This window comes from Artemia sp. Qi Xiang Cuo, chromosome 11 (assembly GCF_049724085.1).
Source record: "Artemia sp. Qi Xiang Cuo chromosome 11, ASM4972408v1, whole genome shotgun sequence".
NCBI lineage: Eukaryota > Metazoa > Arthropoda > Branchiopoda > Anostraca > Artemiidae > Artemia > Artemia sp. Qi Xiang Cuo.
In genome coordinates, this window is record NC_142804.1 from 48,737,476 (window position 1) to 48,756,207 (window position 18,732).

General features: G+C 34.6%; 2 protein-coding genes across 2 annotated transcripts in view; both read right to left on the minus strand.

Annotated features, from left to right (window-relative positions):
• The window catches only part of LOC148947080 (protein KRI1 homolog), a 434,670-nt gene that overhangs the window by 45,757 nt on the left and 370,181 nt on the right, over positions 1–18,732 (minus strand). The window lies entirely within an intron of this gene.
• LOC148947081 (uncharacterized) overlaps positions 2,982–18,732 on the minus strand; it is a 22,745-nt gene continuing 6,994 nt past the window's right edge. The window contains exon 3 of the mRNA XM_089097115.1: positions 2,982–3,076. Coding sequence (XP_088953241.1) covers positions 2,982–3,076 — 95 coding nt within the window. The remainder of the gene's footprint in view (positions 3,077–18,732) is intronic.

The following is an 18,732-nucleotide window of genomic DNA, read 5'->3' on the forward strand; positions in this document are numbered from 1 at the left end:
GCAGTATGATCGCCCCTAATAAATACTCAAATGCAAATGTTAAGCTATGTTTTGACAGAAGATAGTGTGTTACCCCATCAACAATCTTCCGCTATAATTATATCTACCCTTCGAAATGGCCTCAATACCATATTCTACCACGCAATAAGTCTTTTAGTTTCTATTACAGTAGGCCAAAAAAAGAAAAAAGAAAAAGAGAGATTACTATCCTATACTTCCACGTTAAAGAACATACTTAAATTCCATTCGTTGATTTTTGTGACGCATTTTCGTAAGCCAAATACGTTTCCCTTATTACTGGAGACAAATAGCCCCGCCTTTTTAGATCCTGTTTAGTTATGAAACCATACAGAACTAAGAACTTGGGATTGAAGTGGATTTTAGTAAGATAACCTATAGCCTACTATTCAAAACCTGATTGGTTCTTTTGTATGAAATTTTAAGGTTTATGTTCCCAGTTGAAGTTTTGGCGTCTTATTTTTCTTCTCTCCAACGGTTCTAATATTTGGATAGGAAAAAGTTATAACTTAATGTGGATAAAACCATAGTGTTAACATTCTATAATTGTGGTAGATTTAGTTAAATTTTGGAGGTAGACTTAGTTTTAAGATTTGGTTTTAATTGTGGTAGACTTAGTTAAAAGATTTGGTTTTAATTGAAGTAGACTTAGTTTTAAGGGTAGAAGAATTAGGTTAGTGGAGGAATCAGCATATTTAAGAGTTAAGTTTAAGGCGAAAGGAATTTTATTTAGTAGCAATATAGAAATTAAGATTGAAAAATGTAAGGTATGTTGTAATGTGGTATTAAGAAGTCAGCTTATGGGTATTATAAAGATCCAAGGAGTTAAAGAGATTTTCAGGGCTAAACTTTAAGGTGTTATTCTGGTGCTATTACGGTGCTATTATGGATCTGAGGTTTGGGGGTATGCGAAGGAAATAGGCTAGAAACAATGCAATGCGTATAAATTGTTGGTAGTTAAGTAAAACCTCAGTACTTCAATACTTAAGTACTGAAGTGTTGGGGAAATACTTGAGTGCTGAAAAAAAATACTTATTACTTAAGTAGAATTTTGGAGGAATATTTGATACTTATACCTAAGTAAGAATTTCCTGGACTACTTGGTACTAGTACTTAAGGAAAAAATAAAAGTACTTGGTACAACACTGCTGGGGATGCACCTGCGTAACCACATATCAAACGCGAATATACGACGAATGCCGTATATCCATTCATATAAACTTTATTTCGAAACAACTTAAATTTTTTTTATGCGAAACTTCGACCTAGATAAATTATATTATACAGTTCTGAGAATCCCTATTATTTCTTATAGGAAGTTGGAGAAGGGGTTTAAAAAATGGCTCACATAATATAATATACTTTGAATGGGGTTAAAGGTATTAACCCATGTTGTGATTCGGAGAAGCAAAAGACAGTCTGCCCCCTAACTATTGTGTATTTTTTTTTTTTTTACGAAAACTACATTCTGGAATATCTGCATTAGTTTATCAATGGTTGTCACGCGACGATAATACAAACATAAAAGTGCTAACACATACTCAAATATATCCAATAGAACCCTTTTACATTACCCCCGCCCCCCTAAAATGCGCACGTTGTCTACCTTTGATCACAATTGGGTTTTGCAGTTGAAGTTTCGAATAGATGCTACAAATGAGTATCAGATTTTTTAATGGTTAAAACCAAAAAAAAAGAAAAAGAAAAATAATATTACGCAAATTAAAGATTTATAACTAAAAATACAAGTAGTTTAAAAAAGTGGGTTTAGTTAAAGTTGGCCATACACATACGAGAAAGGGAACATTCTAAGTCAATTCTAAAAAAAAACGATAGATCCACTGGATAATCTTAGGAAAACCAAATAAAATACATCCATTTCAATAATTATGACCAAGAATGCACGTTTACTGTGTGTGTTTTTTAAGCACATATCATATTACATCAATTTGAAACATAAACATTATTTTGCTGCTTTTCTAGCTGTCAAAACAATGTTTTACACACAATCAACAAGCAATCCGTTATACAATTTTTTTTTTAAATAATTGTGACATTTATCTCTGTCAACTTTGTTGTAATTTTTCCAGCTGTTTAACGGAGAGCATTTTTCCTAAGGAGACTTGATGTCCTGTTTTTCACTTTTTCGCAACAAAAAGACCTCTCAGTCTGAATGGACTGCCTTTGTCTTTGCTTAGTAATCCAAAGGAGTTCATGTTTCTTACTATCGAACAACAAAAAGAAGAAAAGACGGGAAAGAGACAGTGTTTAAATTAATGCACCCGGAAGGCGTTATATTGGACACTGATAAATATCTAGACCACGTGCCGTGGACGGGGATATAAGGCGACTTTTGTGACAAATTAAACGATTGTAAGAAATTTTGAGCTGCTTCATTTTCAATATAACCCTGTCTTGTATTTCTTGTTCTATTTCAGATAAATGAATTTTCTATGAGATAGCGACTTGTACGAGAAACAAATAAAAACGAAGCTGAAAGGGACAAACTGTTTAGTTTCCTTATAATTAAAAACGGGCCCATCTACAAGGGGAGAACGAGCATCAGGCTCTAGCACAATGGCTCCCAATCGATTTCGGGTCACGCTCAACCTTGACATTTATAAAATCCTGATATCCCCTCGTGATATTTAAATTTTATTATTCAGAATGTTTACATGTCCTAACCTGAAGGAAGTTTAAAAGGCTATTAACTTGGTATGCTTTTTTTCGGTTTTTTTTTTCGGGTCGTCCTCTAGGCATATTTTATGCTAATGAAAAATATTGTCTGTATGAAATACCTTTTATAACATGCTTGGCGCTTGGCGTTATTGCAATGCGGCGCTGGGCGCTTGGCGTTATTGCATTGCAATATATCATGTATTTTTTTGCTCTTTAAATGCATATGAATGTGACGCCATTCATATGAAAATGTTTTGTTTTTTTTAATTAAGGCTCTAAAGTAGTCAGCCAAGGAGTGCACGTCCTGCCCATGACCCACCAGATGCTGCCATGCCCCACCAGTGGAGCCTGGATTCCACGGTGGGAATCACAGCTCTAGCTGAAAGAAAAGAATAGTTGAGTTTATTTATGACTGACAACAACCATGTAAGTAGAATGAGAACTTCGCAAACAACCGTTACTCAAACCCCACAACTTTTCAATGTTTTTCTATTTTGTCCCCAATCGTAACTTAAATTGTCTGCTGTTATTTTGCTGTGTTGAGCCCTTCTCCCTCCCTCGAAAATAATTCGTACACAAGTGTCAGACTGACGAAAAATAAGACCTCACAATGCTTAAAAAGGAAAGCAACATCAAGCAAACTTGTTCACTGCGTGATTGCATTTAGAAATTGTTTCAGCATGGGTACGATTACTTACGTGACAAATATCACCTTGTTCAGATTTAACTGAGGCGGGTTAACAAACATTATTCAAGTAGGATGTTTTAGATTTCCCACAACATAGTCATGAACTTCATTGCCTCACTCTAACTTTGTTCAGGGAATATCTTATGGCATCGATCTGCGAACGATTACCGTCATGGATGCGTAACCCGATGATCAGAGAGATAAATCTTCGGTAGACATTAGAAGTTGAAGCCTAGAGCAGCATGTACGTGATTCTAAAGCCTACAACATTTATTTACCCAGACGAGAAAATAAATGAGAAGGAAGATTTGATGTAATCTAACAAGCTACTTTTTCTAGTGACGTATGTCCCCAGCTTGACCTATGAGGATACTTTCAAGGATACCGTCAGAGATGAAATAGAGGGTAATTGAAGATTGGATATGAATGCATTACTGGCATCAGCAGCATGATCTTCAGAAGCAGAAATTCATTGCCTCGCTCTAATTTCGTTCAGGGAAAAGCCCATGGAATCGACCTGCGAAAGAGTATTGTCATGGATGCGGAGCCCGGTGATCAGAGAGAGAAAAATCTTCGGTAGATATTAAAAGCTGAAGCCCAAAACAGCATGCCCGTGATTCTGAAGCCTACGGCATGCATTTACCCAGGAGAAAAAAATAAGAAGGAAGATTTGATATAATCTAACAGTCAGATATGAAATAGAGGGTAATTGAAGATTGGATATGAATGCATTACTGGCATCAGCAGCATGATCTTCAGAAGCAGAAATACATTGCCTCGCTCTAATTTTGTTCAGGGAATAGCCCATGATATCTACCCGCCACAGACTATCGTCATGGATGCGGAGCCCGGTGACCAGAGAGAGAAAAACCTTCGGTAGGCAATAAAACTTGAAGCCCGGAGCAGCATGATCGTGATTCTGAAGCCTAGAGAATGTATTTAGTCAGAAGAAAAAATATGAAGGAAGATTTGGTTCAATATAACAAGCTGCCTTTTCTAGTGACGTGTGTCCCCAGCTTGAGCTATGAGGAAACTTCCAGAGATACTGTCAGAGATGAAACAGAGGGTAATTGAAGATTTGAAAGGAAGGTGCTACCGACATGAGCAATGTGATCTTCAGAAGAAGCTCTAGTGTCAATTAGTGCCAGACATGATGACAACGTCTGGTTAGTATCTTAAGTGAGTAGCCTTCCACGGCGCTGTGAAAACTTTAATCAAGTCTTTTTCAACAAATTTTAGGTTTAAATAAAACTTCATAACAGTTTTTCAATTTTTATGTTATTGTTAAAGGTATTAAAACAATCTTACATGCATCTAATCAAAAATCTACAAAGAGCCTAAGAGCCACGGACATATTATGTTGATTCAAAAAAAAAAAAAAAAAACTACAACAAGTTTGGCCCTCTAAGCTTTTTTTTTCTTGCAAAACTATATTACGAACGTTTACTGTTCTGTGTTTTCATTTAGCGCATTGAATAGATTTAGTTAGCTCACAGGAATCGAACAAGGCAAAAAAAAACGACAAAAAAACAAACAAAACAACAAAAAACATTAAGCGGTGCTTGAGTATACTCGGCTTAAGTAAAATTATCAGGTTCGGGTAACTTCACTGTGGCTTCCATAACCATAGTTATGCTTGGTGATTCTGCGTTTTCGATTGATCAGTAATCCTGACGCACCTGAATGATACTTCAGGACTATAAACCTTTAAAACTTTAGAAGTAAAGCTCCCACCTAAAAACAACAGACACGTCATCCCCCTGCACTAAAGGTTTCAATCCCCCCAGAGATATCAGTGGCTTTGATCGTTATAACAAGATTTGATCCCATGGGATCGATCCTCACTTATTCGGCCTTTTATGATGACAAGTGGATAGCCTATCTTTTGCTTCATTTGTATAAATCTCAGCATTATCAAAAACTAACTCAGGCCTGTTCTTTTGGATGCAAAGCAAAAATAATAAGTAGGCCTAATCATCAGATATTTAACCACCGAGATGCGGAGTGGAAAAAGTGAGCTCTTATCCTGACAATGTCTTTCTTATTTGGTGGGCCTGAGGGATGAAACTGAGCCCTCTTGCAAGTTATTAGCTCTAGTTTCAGGAGCTACTACGGTTATTGGCTCGTGTAAATTTCAAAGGGGCTGGCAATCATACCTACTGAGCATAATACAGCAGACCACGATAACGGCTTCAGAAATTTTTGAAGATTCCTCCACATTTTTGAGATATGAATAAACCTGTTGGACGTTCCATTTTTCACAAGGGAATGTCATCCATGGGGAACTCTTATCTGTGTATGGGCTATCCACCCATTATCGACCAGACATGGAGTTACCAGTCCTCTAGAGGCGATCTGAAGAAGGAATGAGATGCGCCAAACCGGCTGAGCTTTAAAAGTACTTTTCTGAATGACCTTCGGTAGACTAGTCATGTTGTTGAAGTGTTGATTTGCCTTTCAAGCCATTTTGTTTCCTTTTTCATCTTTCTTCTCTTTTCCTAACAAACAGTAACGTGTTCTTGTATACCGTGATGGAAGACAAAATTGAAAAAAAACTACATATATTTTTAATAAACTACTACCAACAACAACTCAATGCTACACCAAACCACCTAAGGCCAAGCTCACCATGTAAGTACAAATTATGCAAATGTATTTGATTATACAAAAAAAAAAAAAAAAAATTGCACACCGTGATGGATGACAAAATTATGTATCCATACACAAATAGATGGGAATTGATCTAATTACCAGCTCTAGTGTCATGTTACCAAGCAATGCATGGTTTCTTAATTTTTAGTGTTTTGAAATATACAAATCGTCTATTTCGACACGAATTGCACAATAAAATATGAAAAAAAGAAGGTTTAAATGATCTGTAGTTTTAATCCTTATAATGTCAGTTTGAAGACAAACGATAGAAAATTAATATGTTATTAAAAAAAGAACGTTTCAATTAAAACACTGAAAACAGAAACAGTCGATTCAGCTCGGACAAAGAAGAACAAGAATAATTTACTTGAGTGCTTTCAAGCTTCATAAAATTCAAGGAAAACAAGAAGAAAAGAACTATATATTTTTTATAATTTTGCTATGCGGTGCTTATTTTGACAACAAAAGATTTCAGTTTCATCAAGAAAATGAACAACTATCGATATTGAAACTAATTGTTTCGAGGGCGTGTATTCAAGATTTCAAAGTTTTGCTAGAAAAAGAAGAGGAATTCAGGAATACTATATCGAAACTATTTGCAATTATTTCTTTGTAAATTTTTTTTGCAAGAACAATTGCAATATTCTCTCTCAATAAATTCTCTCTCAATAAATTTAACATGGATTCTAGCATTATAAAAACTAAGATAGACAAATAAAATAACTACATATATACATAATCCCAGTGTGAGTTATCGTTTTCTAAGTTAGTACATAGGATTTTAATTGGACCCTTTCCAAGTTGGACAGTTCCACGTTATCCATAGTACCACAGAGATTTTTTAGAAATAAAATTCAAGTTCGAAATGAAAATTTACCAAAAGAGTTTCAAAATATGTAAGATTCAATTAAATAAATTACTAGAAACTGATTCTCAAGATCTGACATAAAAAGAAGAAATATTTCACAGACCCCAGCAATTTTTTAGTAGTCCAAAAAAGAAAATCTAGGGGGCGAACTTTGTTCATTTTTCCTTTCTTTGAAAACACGAATATAAACATTTTTCAATAAAAATTCCTAACAAAACAATCAAGGAGGGGGAGGGGGGTTTAAGTCATCCCCCAATTGACCCGGTTTTCAAGTCTTTTTGAAAAATACTCCATAATCACTTTTATAGGAAAGCCAGTCTGAGCTTTAGTGGCTCTAAAGCTCCGGTTAACAAATAAATCAATTTCCAAAGACTCAGCAGTAGAGATAAAACAGTGAAAATAAGTCAGCAATGTGAAAAATATATTCGAAAAAATAGAGAAAAAAAATTGCTCCGCGTATTAGATTCCTTGCGACGCACGGGATAGCGGCAATTGAATGTTGGTTCGGATGAGTTAGATGAGGTTACGGAATTTAAGTATCTTGGAAGCCTCATCAAATTTGACGCAAGTCTTGAGCTTGGAATTACTACACGCAGTAGACAATGCTTTTACCAAGTTAAGAATAGTTTTGAAAATGGTGCGTCTAAAGCTCAAACTCCGACTCCTAAATAGCAATGTCCTCTCTGTACTAACGTATGGACGCGAGACATGGGCACTGACGAAACAGCTTGAGAAACAAATGCAATGTTTCGCAAATAACTGTCTTTGGCGCATCTTGGGGATCCACCGGTCCGAAAGAATTACGAAAAAGGACGTAAAAGGACGGAACAACCGCTAATAGTTGAAATAAGTAGTAGATGGCGATATTGGAGTCATATAGTCCGTATGGGCGATGGCAGGCTCCCTCATGTTTGGTCTTGCCCCCCCCCCCCGGTAATAGAAGACGTGGGTGAACGAGAACGACGCTTGACCGATTCCTAGAGAAAGAGGCTGCTTTGGCGAGGAATCTTTGGAAGATCTGTGGTCTAAAGCTCTTCAGAGGTCGTAGTGGAGAGGCACCGTTGTCGCCTTATGTGCCAGACGACGTGAGAGGAACTAAGTCTAAGTAGGTAAATTCTAACCTTTAAGAGTTCACTAAACAGGATCCGAACAAACACTGAATGAAAGACCAAAGCCGAAACCAATGAAAAAAAAAAATTTTACCGAAGAGATTGTGCAAGAATCTTTTGCCTAGCAAAACTTTTTGCTCTTCTGCCATTTCGGTTTTCATTAGATGTGTTAATAGGTTCTCTTAAATTTGATTGGGTGCAAATATCAAAAGAGTCTTTTATTATTAAATTGTTATAAATTGGGCTTAATAAAATGTCTCCGGTGTCCCTATTTAAAGCCAAATTCCTGTTTATATATTTTTTTTTTATCTCAATTGCCTCTTTGAAAGATTCGGGTAGGCCATTTACAGTAGATATTAAAGTTGCCTCCTTAAAAAGCACAAGATGTGTAGGATTTTCGAAAATATGCTGGGCCAATGCGGAATCAAAGTTTTCATTTTTATTTTTCAATCTCAGGGACTTATCTTTTGAAGTTTTCTGTTCATGCAAACGTTCACCAAGTTTTTGATGGGTCCTACCAATGTAAAATTTCTCACATGAACACAGGACTCTATAGACACCACTACTCACTATATTGTTGGCTCTATCCTGTCTTGTTCATGGAAAATGATCCACGTTTTGTCCCTTTTCGTATGATACAGTTTGTCTGCGTTTATTTAAAATTTTTCTAAGTGCACAGTTAAGTTTTGAGATGCATATAGTTATTTGTTAAGTTTTTTTTCTCATTGTTTGGGGCAATTGAGCATGGGCGAACAGGCTATCCTGATTCTTTTCTTATATTTTTGGATCGTCTATCTATGGTATCTTCTTTACGTTTTATAGGGAAACCATTGCACGTCGGAATATCTTTGGCATATTTCAATTCAGGATGTACTCAGGTTCGTCAGAATATTCTCAAAACTCCGTTGTCGGAGTAGACCATTACCCCTGTTTTAGCATGAAAAGCGTAATTTGAACGTAAACAATGATGCCGAGCACCGGAGGTGAGTCTCGTGCCTATAGAAAATTCAAGGTAAGGAGTATTTTTCATAATCAAAGTATCCAAGCAAGTCAGTTTTCCTGAATCTTCTAGTTCCATTGTGAACTGGTGAATCAAAAGAATTTAAATGTACCAAAAAATCTCCAAGAGAGTCCTGTCCATGTTCCCAAACAGAAAGAATGTCATCAACGAAACGAAACCAGAGGGAGTGTTTTAAGTGGAAACTATCCAAAGCAGATTGTTCTATGTAATCCATGTAAACATTTGCTAAATAAAGAGATAATACAGTGCCCATGGATAGGCCCATAATTTGAAGGAAAATTTTATCTCGGAACTTAAAATACGAAGAAAACTTGTTGCAAAGACGAACAAGCGTCATTATTGTATCAACTTCCAAAGTTTTGGAATCTGGCCAAACAGAATTTTCCTCTAATTTTCTTTGTAAGGCCTGCTCACATTTATGGACATCGCATTAATTGTACATAGAAACTGCATCAAAACTAGATAAAATGGTTTTTTCTGTTATACTTTGAAATTTTAACTTCTCAACAAGATCTGTAGAATTTTTTATGTAAGATTTCTGTGTGCTTAAAAGAGGCTTGAAAATCGTGGCCAAGAACTTTCCTACACCTGTAGCTGGAAAACTATAACATGCTACAATAGGACGTAACGGAATATCTTTGTTATCGATTTTAGGCAGACCATAAAACTTTGGGGCTGAACATCCCCTGGGGTAAAATTTTTTGTACATTTGAGGGGTAATCAGTCTACTGTCTCTTAAAATTCCTATCTCTTTTCTCAACTGCTGTGTGTATTTGTCTGTGGGATCACTTTTTATTTCTTTGTAAGAATTTTTATCCATTAAAAGAGTATTTGCTTTCATTTCATAATCTGCAGAATTCATAATTACTACTGTGTTTCCTTTGTCTACTCTTGTAATTATTGTATTTTTATCTTTTGACTGAGTTGAAAGCGACAAAGACGGCCTATAAACAAGAATACTCTTTACAATTTCACCTCTGAGTAGGTTTGGATTTTCAACCTCCCCACGAGAGCTAAAAATAGCAGACTCCACGCCGGTAATAATTTCTAATGTATTTACGGCTGTTTGAGCCATTGCAAATTTTGGTCCTTTTGAAAGAATACCTAGCTCTTTAGATGTAAAGACCTTATAGGTTAGATTTTCCAATTGAGGGCCAGGAAAAAACCTAGGCAGGAAATTCCGTTTTTGTGGAAACTGTTGAAATTCAAATTTTGAAATATCTCCAATAAGCGAGTTTTTGCTAAATGGAAAACGTGTTGGAAAGACCTTTGTGAGATATCCAGAGAATGGGTTTCGAAACTTTAACACATATTTTAAAAGACCATAGATTCAAAATATACGTCCTTAGTAATAAAATATTTAATTTCAAATCTTTATTATATCAAATTTTATCTGTTCAAGATTTTCACCAAATTTAACATATTCAAATAATGGGCCTATCCATGGGCACTGTATTATCTCCTTATTTGGCAAATTTTTACATGGATTTCACAGAACACTCTGCTTTGAGTAGTTTCCACTTAAAACACTCCCTCTCGTTTCGTTTCGTTGATGATATTTTTTCTGTTTGGGAACATAGAAAGGACTCTCTTGGAGATTTTTTGGCACATTTAAATTCTTTTGATTCAAGCCTCAAGTTCACAATGGAACTAGAATAGTCAAAAAAGCTCACGTGTTTGGCTTCTTTGATTATGAAAAATATGACTAGCCTTGAGTTTTCTATATACAGAAAGCCGACTCAGGATGATCAGCATATACGTTTAAGGTCAAACCACCTTTTCTCTATGAAAAGAGAGATCATGGAATATTTCGTCGACAGAGTTTTAAAACTCTGTTCACTTAATCATGTAAATTCTGAATTAAATTATATCAAAGATATTTTATCCTGCAATGGCTACCCAATAAACCTTATTGGAAATATCAGAGATAGACAATTAAAAAAGATAAAACAAGAAAATAGGGAGCCAGTCCCCCTTGGTTCAGTCGTTCCGGCAATTGAGAAAAAAACTTTCACCACTCTACCATACATTTCAAAACTTAGTGATAAACTTGGAAAAATATTAGATAAACACAATCTCTCTGTTTCTTTCAAAAGTGAACAAAAAGTTGAATATTTTTTCAACTCAGGAAAAGATAAAACTGACCATGTACTGGGTAGTGGTGTCTGTAGAGTCTCGTCTTCATGTGGGATATTTTACATTGGTAGGACCCAACAAAAACTTGTTGAACGTTTGCAAGTACACAAAACTTCAATAGATAAGTCCCTGAGATCGAAAAATAAAAATGACAACTTTGATTCCGCATTGGCCCAGAATATTTTCGAAAATCCTACACATCTTGTTCTTTTTGAGGAGGCAACTTTAATATCTACTGTAAATGGCCTACCGCAATCTTTCAAAGAGGTAATTGAGATAAAAAAAAATATATAAACATGAATTTGGCTTTAAATAGGGACACCGGAGACATTTTATTAAGCCCAATTTATAACAATTTAATAATAAAAGACTGTTTTGATATTTGTACCCAATCAAATTTAAGTGAACCTATTAACATATCTAATGAAAACCGAAATGGCAGAAGAGCAAAAAGTTTTGCTAGGCAAAAGATTCTTGCACAATCTCTTCGGTAAAATTCTTTTTTTTCATCGGTTTCGGCTTTGGTCTTTCATTCAGTGTTTGTTCGGATTTTGTGTAGTGAATTCTAAAAGTTTAGATTCTTGTTGTTTTTTTTTTTTTTATTATATAGCACTTAGGAAGACTTGGCGGAGGTCCTTGTCGAAATATTTGCTGGTTTTTCATCTTCATATTTTACCACTGACTGAAAAAATCCTCGTTTTCTCACCCTTTTTTGGTTTTATTTATCATTTATTATTTCCTTTCCTCTCTTAGCTTCATACGTCAAGTATAGCCAGTGTGGTTTTAGAAAGTATTCTGTTGAAAACTGCAAGTTTACCCTTGAAAATATCCCCAGCAAATGTAAGAGTATGTTTCTTTTCTAATAATTGGCAGTAGGAATCAATGGCTCATCTGAACCAATGGTTGATGAGAAATAAGTGCCAAAAGTGATGAAAAGCACCCAGCACCTTACAAAAATTGCCGATTTTTTTTTTCTCTTTTTTACAAATTAATATTATGAGTAGACGAAAGAGGATGATCTTTTAAGGTATTTCTTTCTATCCCATCAATCCAAAGCATCCTAATACAACCATTTTTGAAATTGCTGCAAAATCTTGCCCAAAATATAAATAGTAAACCAAAATATAGATTCTTATAGGAATTCAAAATAACACCAAGACTCTGTGAACCTGTGAAATCTATGCCCTTTGACCTAAGTCGTAGACTATCAAAATAGAGTTAATTCGAAAAAATAACTCAAACCTCCAGTGCACTTTTTAAGCAACAAAGAGATTCCGCCACAGAAAAGTACCGAATTCTACTGACTTGGAAAATAATTGCATGGAAGAAACGAGAATTAAACACAAGGGGAAAGAGAGATGGAGACACCAAACTTTTTGCCACGCATAATATTGAGGAATACTCATGTAAGGAAGTAAAAGAGCCAATTGTTGTTTTTCTAAATTCCACAATTCTTAGATATTGTATTTTTTGGTTGTTCAAAGCGATAACATCATATAGTAAAAAAGTGCTCAGTGATTTGTATAATCCAGCCAAGCCCCCGGGATAGTGGCATTTCTAGAGTAAAAAAAAATGAATAAAAATAAATAAATAAAAGTATTGAAATGCTTGAGCATTAAACGTATGTCCTTCCTGTACTATCCCTTATACAGATTTTGATACCAAATATTGTCAAATTGTTAGACTCTCCTGCTCCATATTCAAATGTTCCTGAAAAGATCTTGCGAAATGCTCATCATGCAAAATTCAGTTATGAACGTCATAACTTCTCGAAAGATAGTTATCTAAAATTTCAGCTATAAACAAACTCGAGACTCTATTAGTCCTAGTTAAGAAAATCACCAAAGGAGAAACTCCTGCATTCAAGAAATATATTAGACGCAGGAAAAAACCTGGGGCTTTTTCATAGCTGCAAGTAAGGAGCGGCTACTGACAGCTCAACTGCAACTATTAGAGAATTGACGTTTATTGAGAGCTGCCGTTTTCTCAAAATTTTTACACCTATTCTTTACACTCAATTTGACAGCCTCTTTGTTTTAGTCATAATGCTCTTTTTTGTAAGCTACTTGTTTAGCTCGACTTTCCCATCTTTTTTTGTCTCAAAGTTTCTTCCTTCAATCTTGTGACGCCATTCCAGCTGTTGTGTACTTTCTTGTTAATTTAGAGACAGTTTCTTCTTTCTCGAGACTATTAAACTCTTCTAATTATTAAAGAAAGCGTCAAACAAATAAACCTAGTTTATATGTAAAATGAGGATTTAAAAAAAATGCAATAATAATCAGGTCAACAAAAATAAAAATATAATAATAAAAATAAATATCTTTATTTTTAACCTGCATAATTATTTTTATGCAGCCAACAAATACAAAAAAAGAAATAGAATTAATTCGTTAAATTAATATTGGCTATACTTTAAAATAATTAATTTATGTCAAGAAAATTAATCATTTCTTGCATTTTTTTTTTCTATCTAATAGTTCAGTTCATAATCTTGTGACACGATTCAGTCACATATACAGAATTGAACTTATTATAAATCAAATTTATTTATTGAAAAGAAATAAACAAAACGCACCTGTCTCTTCAGGACGTGCTGCAATTATTCGTGAAACAGAAAAACGGGTCTAAGACTCCCTATACTAGCCCTACATGCACTTAATATGCCCATCAAATAAAGCCTGAGAAGATTCGCCTGCTTTTCAACAATGGGGGGGGGGGATCACCCCCCCCCCTAAAAAAAGTGGAAGAATCTTAATGAAAGTCGCACCATCATATTCAGCGTATCAGTAATCTTACTTTATAGGTTTCAAGCTCCTATCTGCAAAAATTTGGAGTGTTGTTTTTTTTTTCAGAAGAAAGAGCCCGTGATCTTTCTTCTCGAAAAAAAAATGTCAAAATTCCACATTTTTGCAGATCGGAGCTTCAAACCTCTACAGGAGATTCATCGGATACGCAAAATATGATGATGCGATTTTTATTAAGACTCGGTGACCTTTTTGGGGGAGGAGGGTCTCTTTATCGAAAATCAGGCAAATCTTCTCAGGCGTACAACTTAATGGACCTAATAAGTGCCTGTAAGGCTAGCAAGGGAGGGAGGCAAATGTTTCACGTATAATTGCAATATTTTCTGAAGAGAATGTTGTATTTTGTGGGCTACTTTCAAATAAATAAACTCGATTTATAGTACATTCAAATTCAAAGTTCTTTTTGGGACACCCTGTAGGTTGTCAACAGATGTGAACACATATATCTTTTTGAACTCATTCAATATATAACAACGTCTCAAACAGCAAAAACTTTCTCATACCAGTTTGATCCTGGGGTGAAGGTGAGATTAATGTGTAAGTACCAAACATATGGCTACAGACATAGCCATTTAACTGGCCGACTGGATTCCCCGTCAAAATAGGAAGAAGATCAAAGAAAAGAAGAATACACATAGCCCCTCCTATGATGTTGTGCACTTGTGAAGCTGAGTAAATATACCCAATTTTAAAGACACATAAAAGTACATTTTCTTGATTTTAGTCTAGTTTTCTCGTTGGTTTTATATCTTATTTTCGCTTTGTTTATTAATGTTAGGCACATAAGTGGGGGGGGGGAGGTAGTGCTTAAGGCTCAAGTTTTAACGAAACTCGAAAGTTATCAATGCTCCTCCAATTTCCTATTTTTCATATAGTTTGCTTTTTTTTGTAATCCAGCACCCCTCTCCCAATCTAAATAAACTCTTGTGTACATACTTGATAGGCAATGTAAGCTTTTTCGACATTTCCCGTACGTTTTCGTTCATTTTTCTGCAATGGGGACCGACCATGAATATTGGTTCCAGATATCTACCCTTTCTTTTGCTAAAAATGTAAGCCTCTAATATTTTTCTTGTTTTCAAGAATGACCAATCAAACCTTGAAATTATTTAAGAAGGAAATAAAGATCTCTGTGGCCGGATTAGCGTTGCCAACTGCCGACATATCAAAAGAATGCAAATCAAGGCCCAAAAAGAGGGAGTTTTGCTCAAAGAGAGTACGAGTCAAAAAATTCCAAAAACTTTTGCCATCATCATTTCGTGAAAGAGTGTAAAAATGAGTGATTTTAGATAAAAATCAGCAAAAAGAGTGTAATTCCCGTCCGTCGAGAAAAAGAGTGCAATTAGGTAAATAGAGGACAAAAATTACGATATGTGGACGTTGACAACCCTGAGCTGGATGGGCTCAGGGCATATAGAATAGACGAATTCTCACCTCTAAATGTATGAGCAAAATACTATTCTCCTACCTAACGCTATTGAGTACAAAATCTAAGAGATAGAAGGACCCCCTGACGCGATCCCTAATCCCGTCCTCAAAATGTTTGCCCCTGAACTTGCTGATCTTCTCGTCTTCTTGTTTAGAGAATGCTTTACAGCACCATCGTTCCCGAGACTGTGGAAAGTTCCAAACGTTGTCCCTGTCCCAAAGGCAGATGTCACATTTAACCCAACATTTAACTCCCACCCCAAAAGGGAAGAAACTGAGTTTATCCCTCCTCTGAAATGTATTCCTTGAATTTGCACCTGTATTTCAATAAAACCTTTAATTTATTAGTGAAATCCAGATGACGAATTAACTATTTTTTTACTTTTATCAAAGTAGTTCCCAAAATTCTTTCGGTACTTGTTAATTAAACGAAACACACTCAAGAATTACGCTTAGGCTAGATTTCGGAAAACCAGTTTCATAGCAACAAAGACAAGGAGCGGGTGATAGAATGCATTGGACTTGTATAAATTGGGCCATATATTTAGGGGTGGGGTTAGGTTAGGGGGCGCTGTCCAAATACTTTACCCTCCCCACCCTAATGTGTAAATATATAGCCCAAATTATATTTCTATATCAACTAAAGGTTATATGAAGGTTATATTTCATTGGGATTAGCCTAACTTCACTTCTTGGGTACTTTTCGTTTAATTAAAAAGTACCAGTCTTTATTTTGCAATGTTTGTATCAGTTATTATTAAAAAGCATTTTATCACTCTCCTACCAATAACATTTGAGGGATGTTAAACTCCCTCACTATACCCTATATTTTTTTTAGCTGTCATAACATTAAAATTATGAATTTCACACAACTGCTAATGTAAGCTATTCAATTCACTAATTTAATAAACTGTAGTAGTTCAATCAAATGATCAGACTTCTTTAAAAGTGTGTCGTATGCAAAATAGGTTTTCTTCTTTACAGTGCTATTACCCCTATAATATCTTCGGTAATTCCCAAACGCTTTAACGGTCTTACAGAACTGAAAACAAACTCTTTATTTTATTAAGATTGGAATAAACCTTATCTAATTTATTCGATTAATTAATCTTGTGAGGCCAAATAGTTCAACAAATCTAATTTAAAAAACAAAATAAAATGTTTTATCTTTCGCTGTATAGCGGTGTACAAATCCGTCTAATTGCAATTGGTGTATATGTTACCGTGAATGTCCGATATCTGATCAATGTCGACATTCACAAGTGAATTGCCGAAATTCCTTTTTCTCTGCTTAGATTCGATTAAGCTAAGATGGAAAAAGTTAAAGTCTTCTAATTATTTAAGAAAGTGCCAAACTAATAAACCTAGTTTATATGTAAAATGGGGATTTAAAAAAAATTGCAATAATAATCAGGTCAATAAAAATATAATAATAATAATAATAATAAATATTTATATTTTTTAACCTGCGTAAATATTTTTAAATATTTATTAAAATATAAATATTTTAACCTGCATAATGGTTATAAATATCAGAAACGGGTTGAAAACCTAACCAAACCTAATCTAACCTAACCTGTCATCATAAAACCTTGCATTAAATTGAAAAAGTTGACTGGCAACGCTGACTAAATCGAAGGAGTATTTCGGACATTCACTAATTTCGGACATTCACGGTAACAAATAAATACAATAAATTGGCCTTTTAGCTGTTTATTCAATTTTTTTGGGTTGATAAAGACTTCCAGACGTGAAGATGAATTATTTTGGTCTTAATTTTTTCACTGTCTTAACTGAACTATTATCATTAGTTTTATTTACAATAACAAAAATTCCCTTGTGTTTCGCTAACAATGCCCTTCTTAACCCTCGGACAACAACCCTTTTCCCTAGTCATTATTCACCCCTTCGACCCCGCCTCGCGCGTTCTGCTTCAACAAAAATCCCCCTCCTTTCCCCAATAAAAGTTTCTACTGAAAGATATAGAAAAAACTTTCATCCCTTACATAGTTGACATATTCATTCAGTGAATCTCCTCCCCCCCACCAAATCACGTTTAACTTATAATTTTAATGTCCATTTTGCAAATTTCAAGGTTTCTATTTTGTGGTCGCATAGCTAAATTGTTTTTGTTTTAATTATTTTATTCCCTTTTTAATTTCACGAGTTTTCTTCGTTTCGAAATTTTTCCAATTCGGCATTGGCCACTTAATTTAAGAGTTTTAATTATTTTTGACATTTTTACTTATTTGACCTTGACAATTTTATAGTTTTTTTCGTTGTTGTTTGTTTTTGGTTCTTTTTTGTTTATTGAGGCTAAAGTGCGAATTCGGCCCATTTGGGCTTGTGATAGCCGTGTTTCAGTAATATATCTTTTCTTATCTTAATAACTCTTTATTTTATAAAGATTAGAATACATGAAAATTTAAATTTATTCAATTCATTAATCTATGGAACTTCAATAATAATCTATTAAAAAAAAGAGAAGAAAACCACGTGAATAAAAATTTCCTGAAACATTTTTTTCTAAAAATTTTCGGATTTTTTTTTCAATTAAAAATCTATTACAATATGTACTTGGTTTCTTTTCCTGTTTTGGTAAAAAGGAGACAGGAGAAAATATTTTTATCAAGGTTCTGATCAAAGACACTAGAATATTGCAGACACCAAATAGCGTTATTTTGAGCAATCTGTGGGCTTATTTTCTTTGTAAGCAGAATACAGGTAGGGTAGTATAAAGCCAGTGACAAACATTCTACCCGCTGAAAATCTAAATAATCTCAGGTTTCTCAATATCATTTTATCAATATTTGGCGTCTTGTAACAGTACTTCTTTGACTCTGACTAACTCGCGCAAAAAAAATGGATTTTCACTTAGAACATTTTGTTCTTTCTTTTCCTTTCTTCATTTTAGATCTATTTTTATTCATCACCAGCGTTGCCAATGCCTTTAAATAACTGTACCAGCTTTTCGACTAAAATTTTACCACAAGAGGTTAATTTGTACAATATGTACAGCAGGTTAAAAATTTGCCTTAACAAGAAGAAAATCTTCGATAAACTAAAATTTGAACAGATATCCATGTTAAAAAGGAGCAAATAAAAACTAAATATGTAGGAAACTTCTTATTGTACCCAAAAAACCCAAATGTACCCCATTGGGCCAGGACCTCTAAAAGGTAACAAAAATGGTACAATTATGCCGCGTTGGCAACGCTGCTCATCACTCTTCTTTTACCTTTTTGTAAAAAACATGTCCAATCAGCTACCAAGTAACAACACCCACAGATTGTAAGACATAATACAGTTTTTTTCTTTGGAAATCTTTG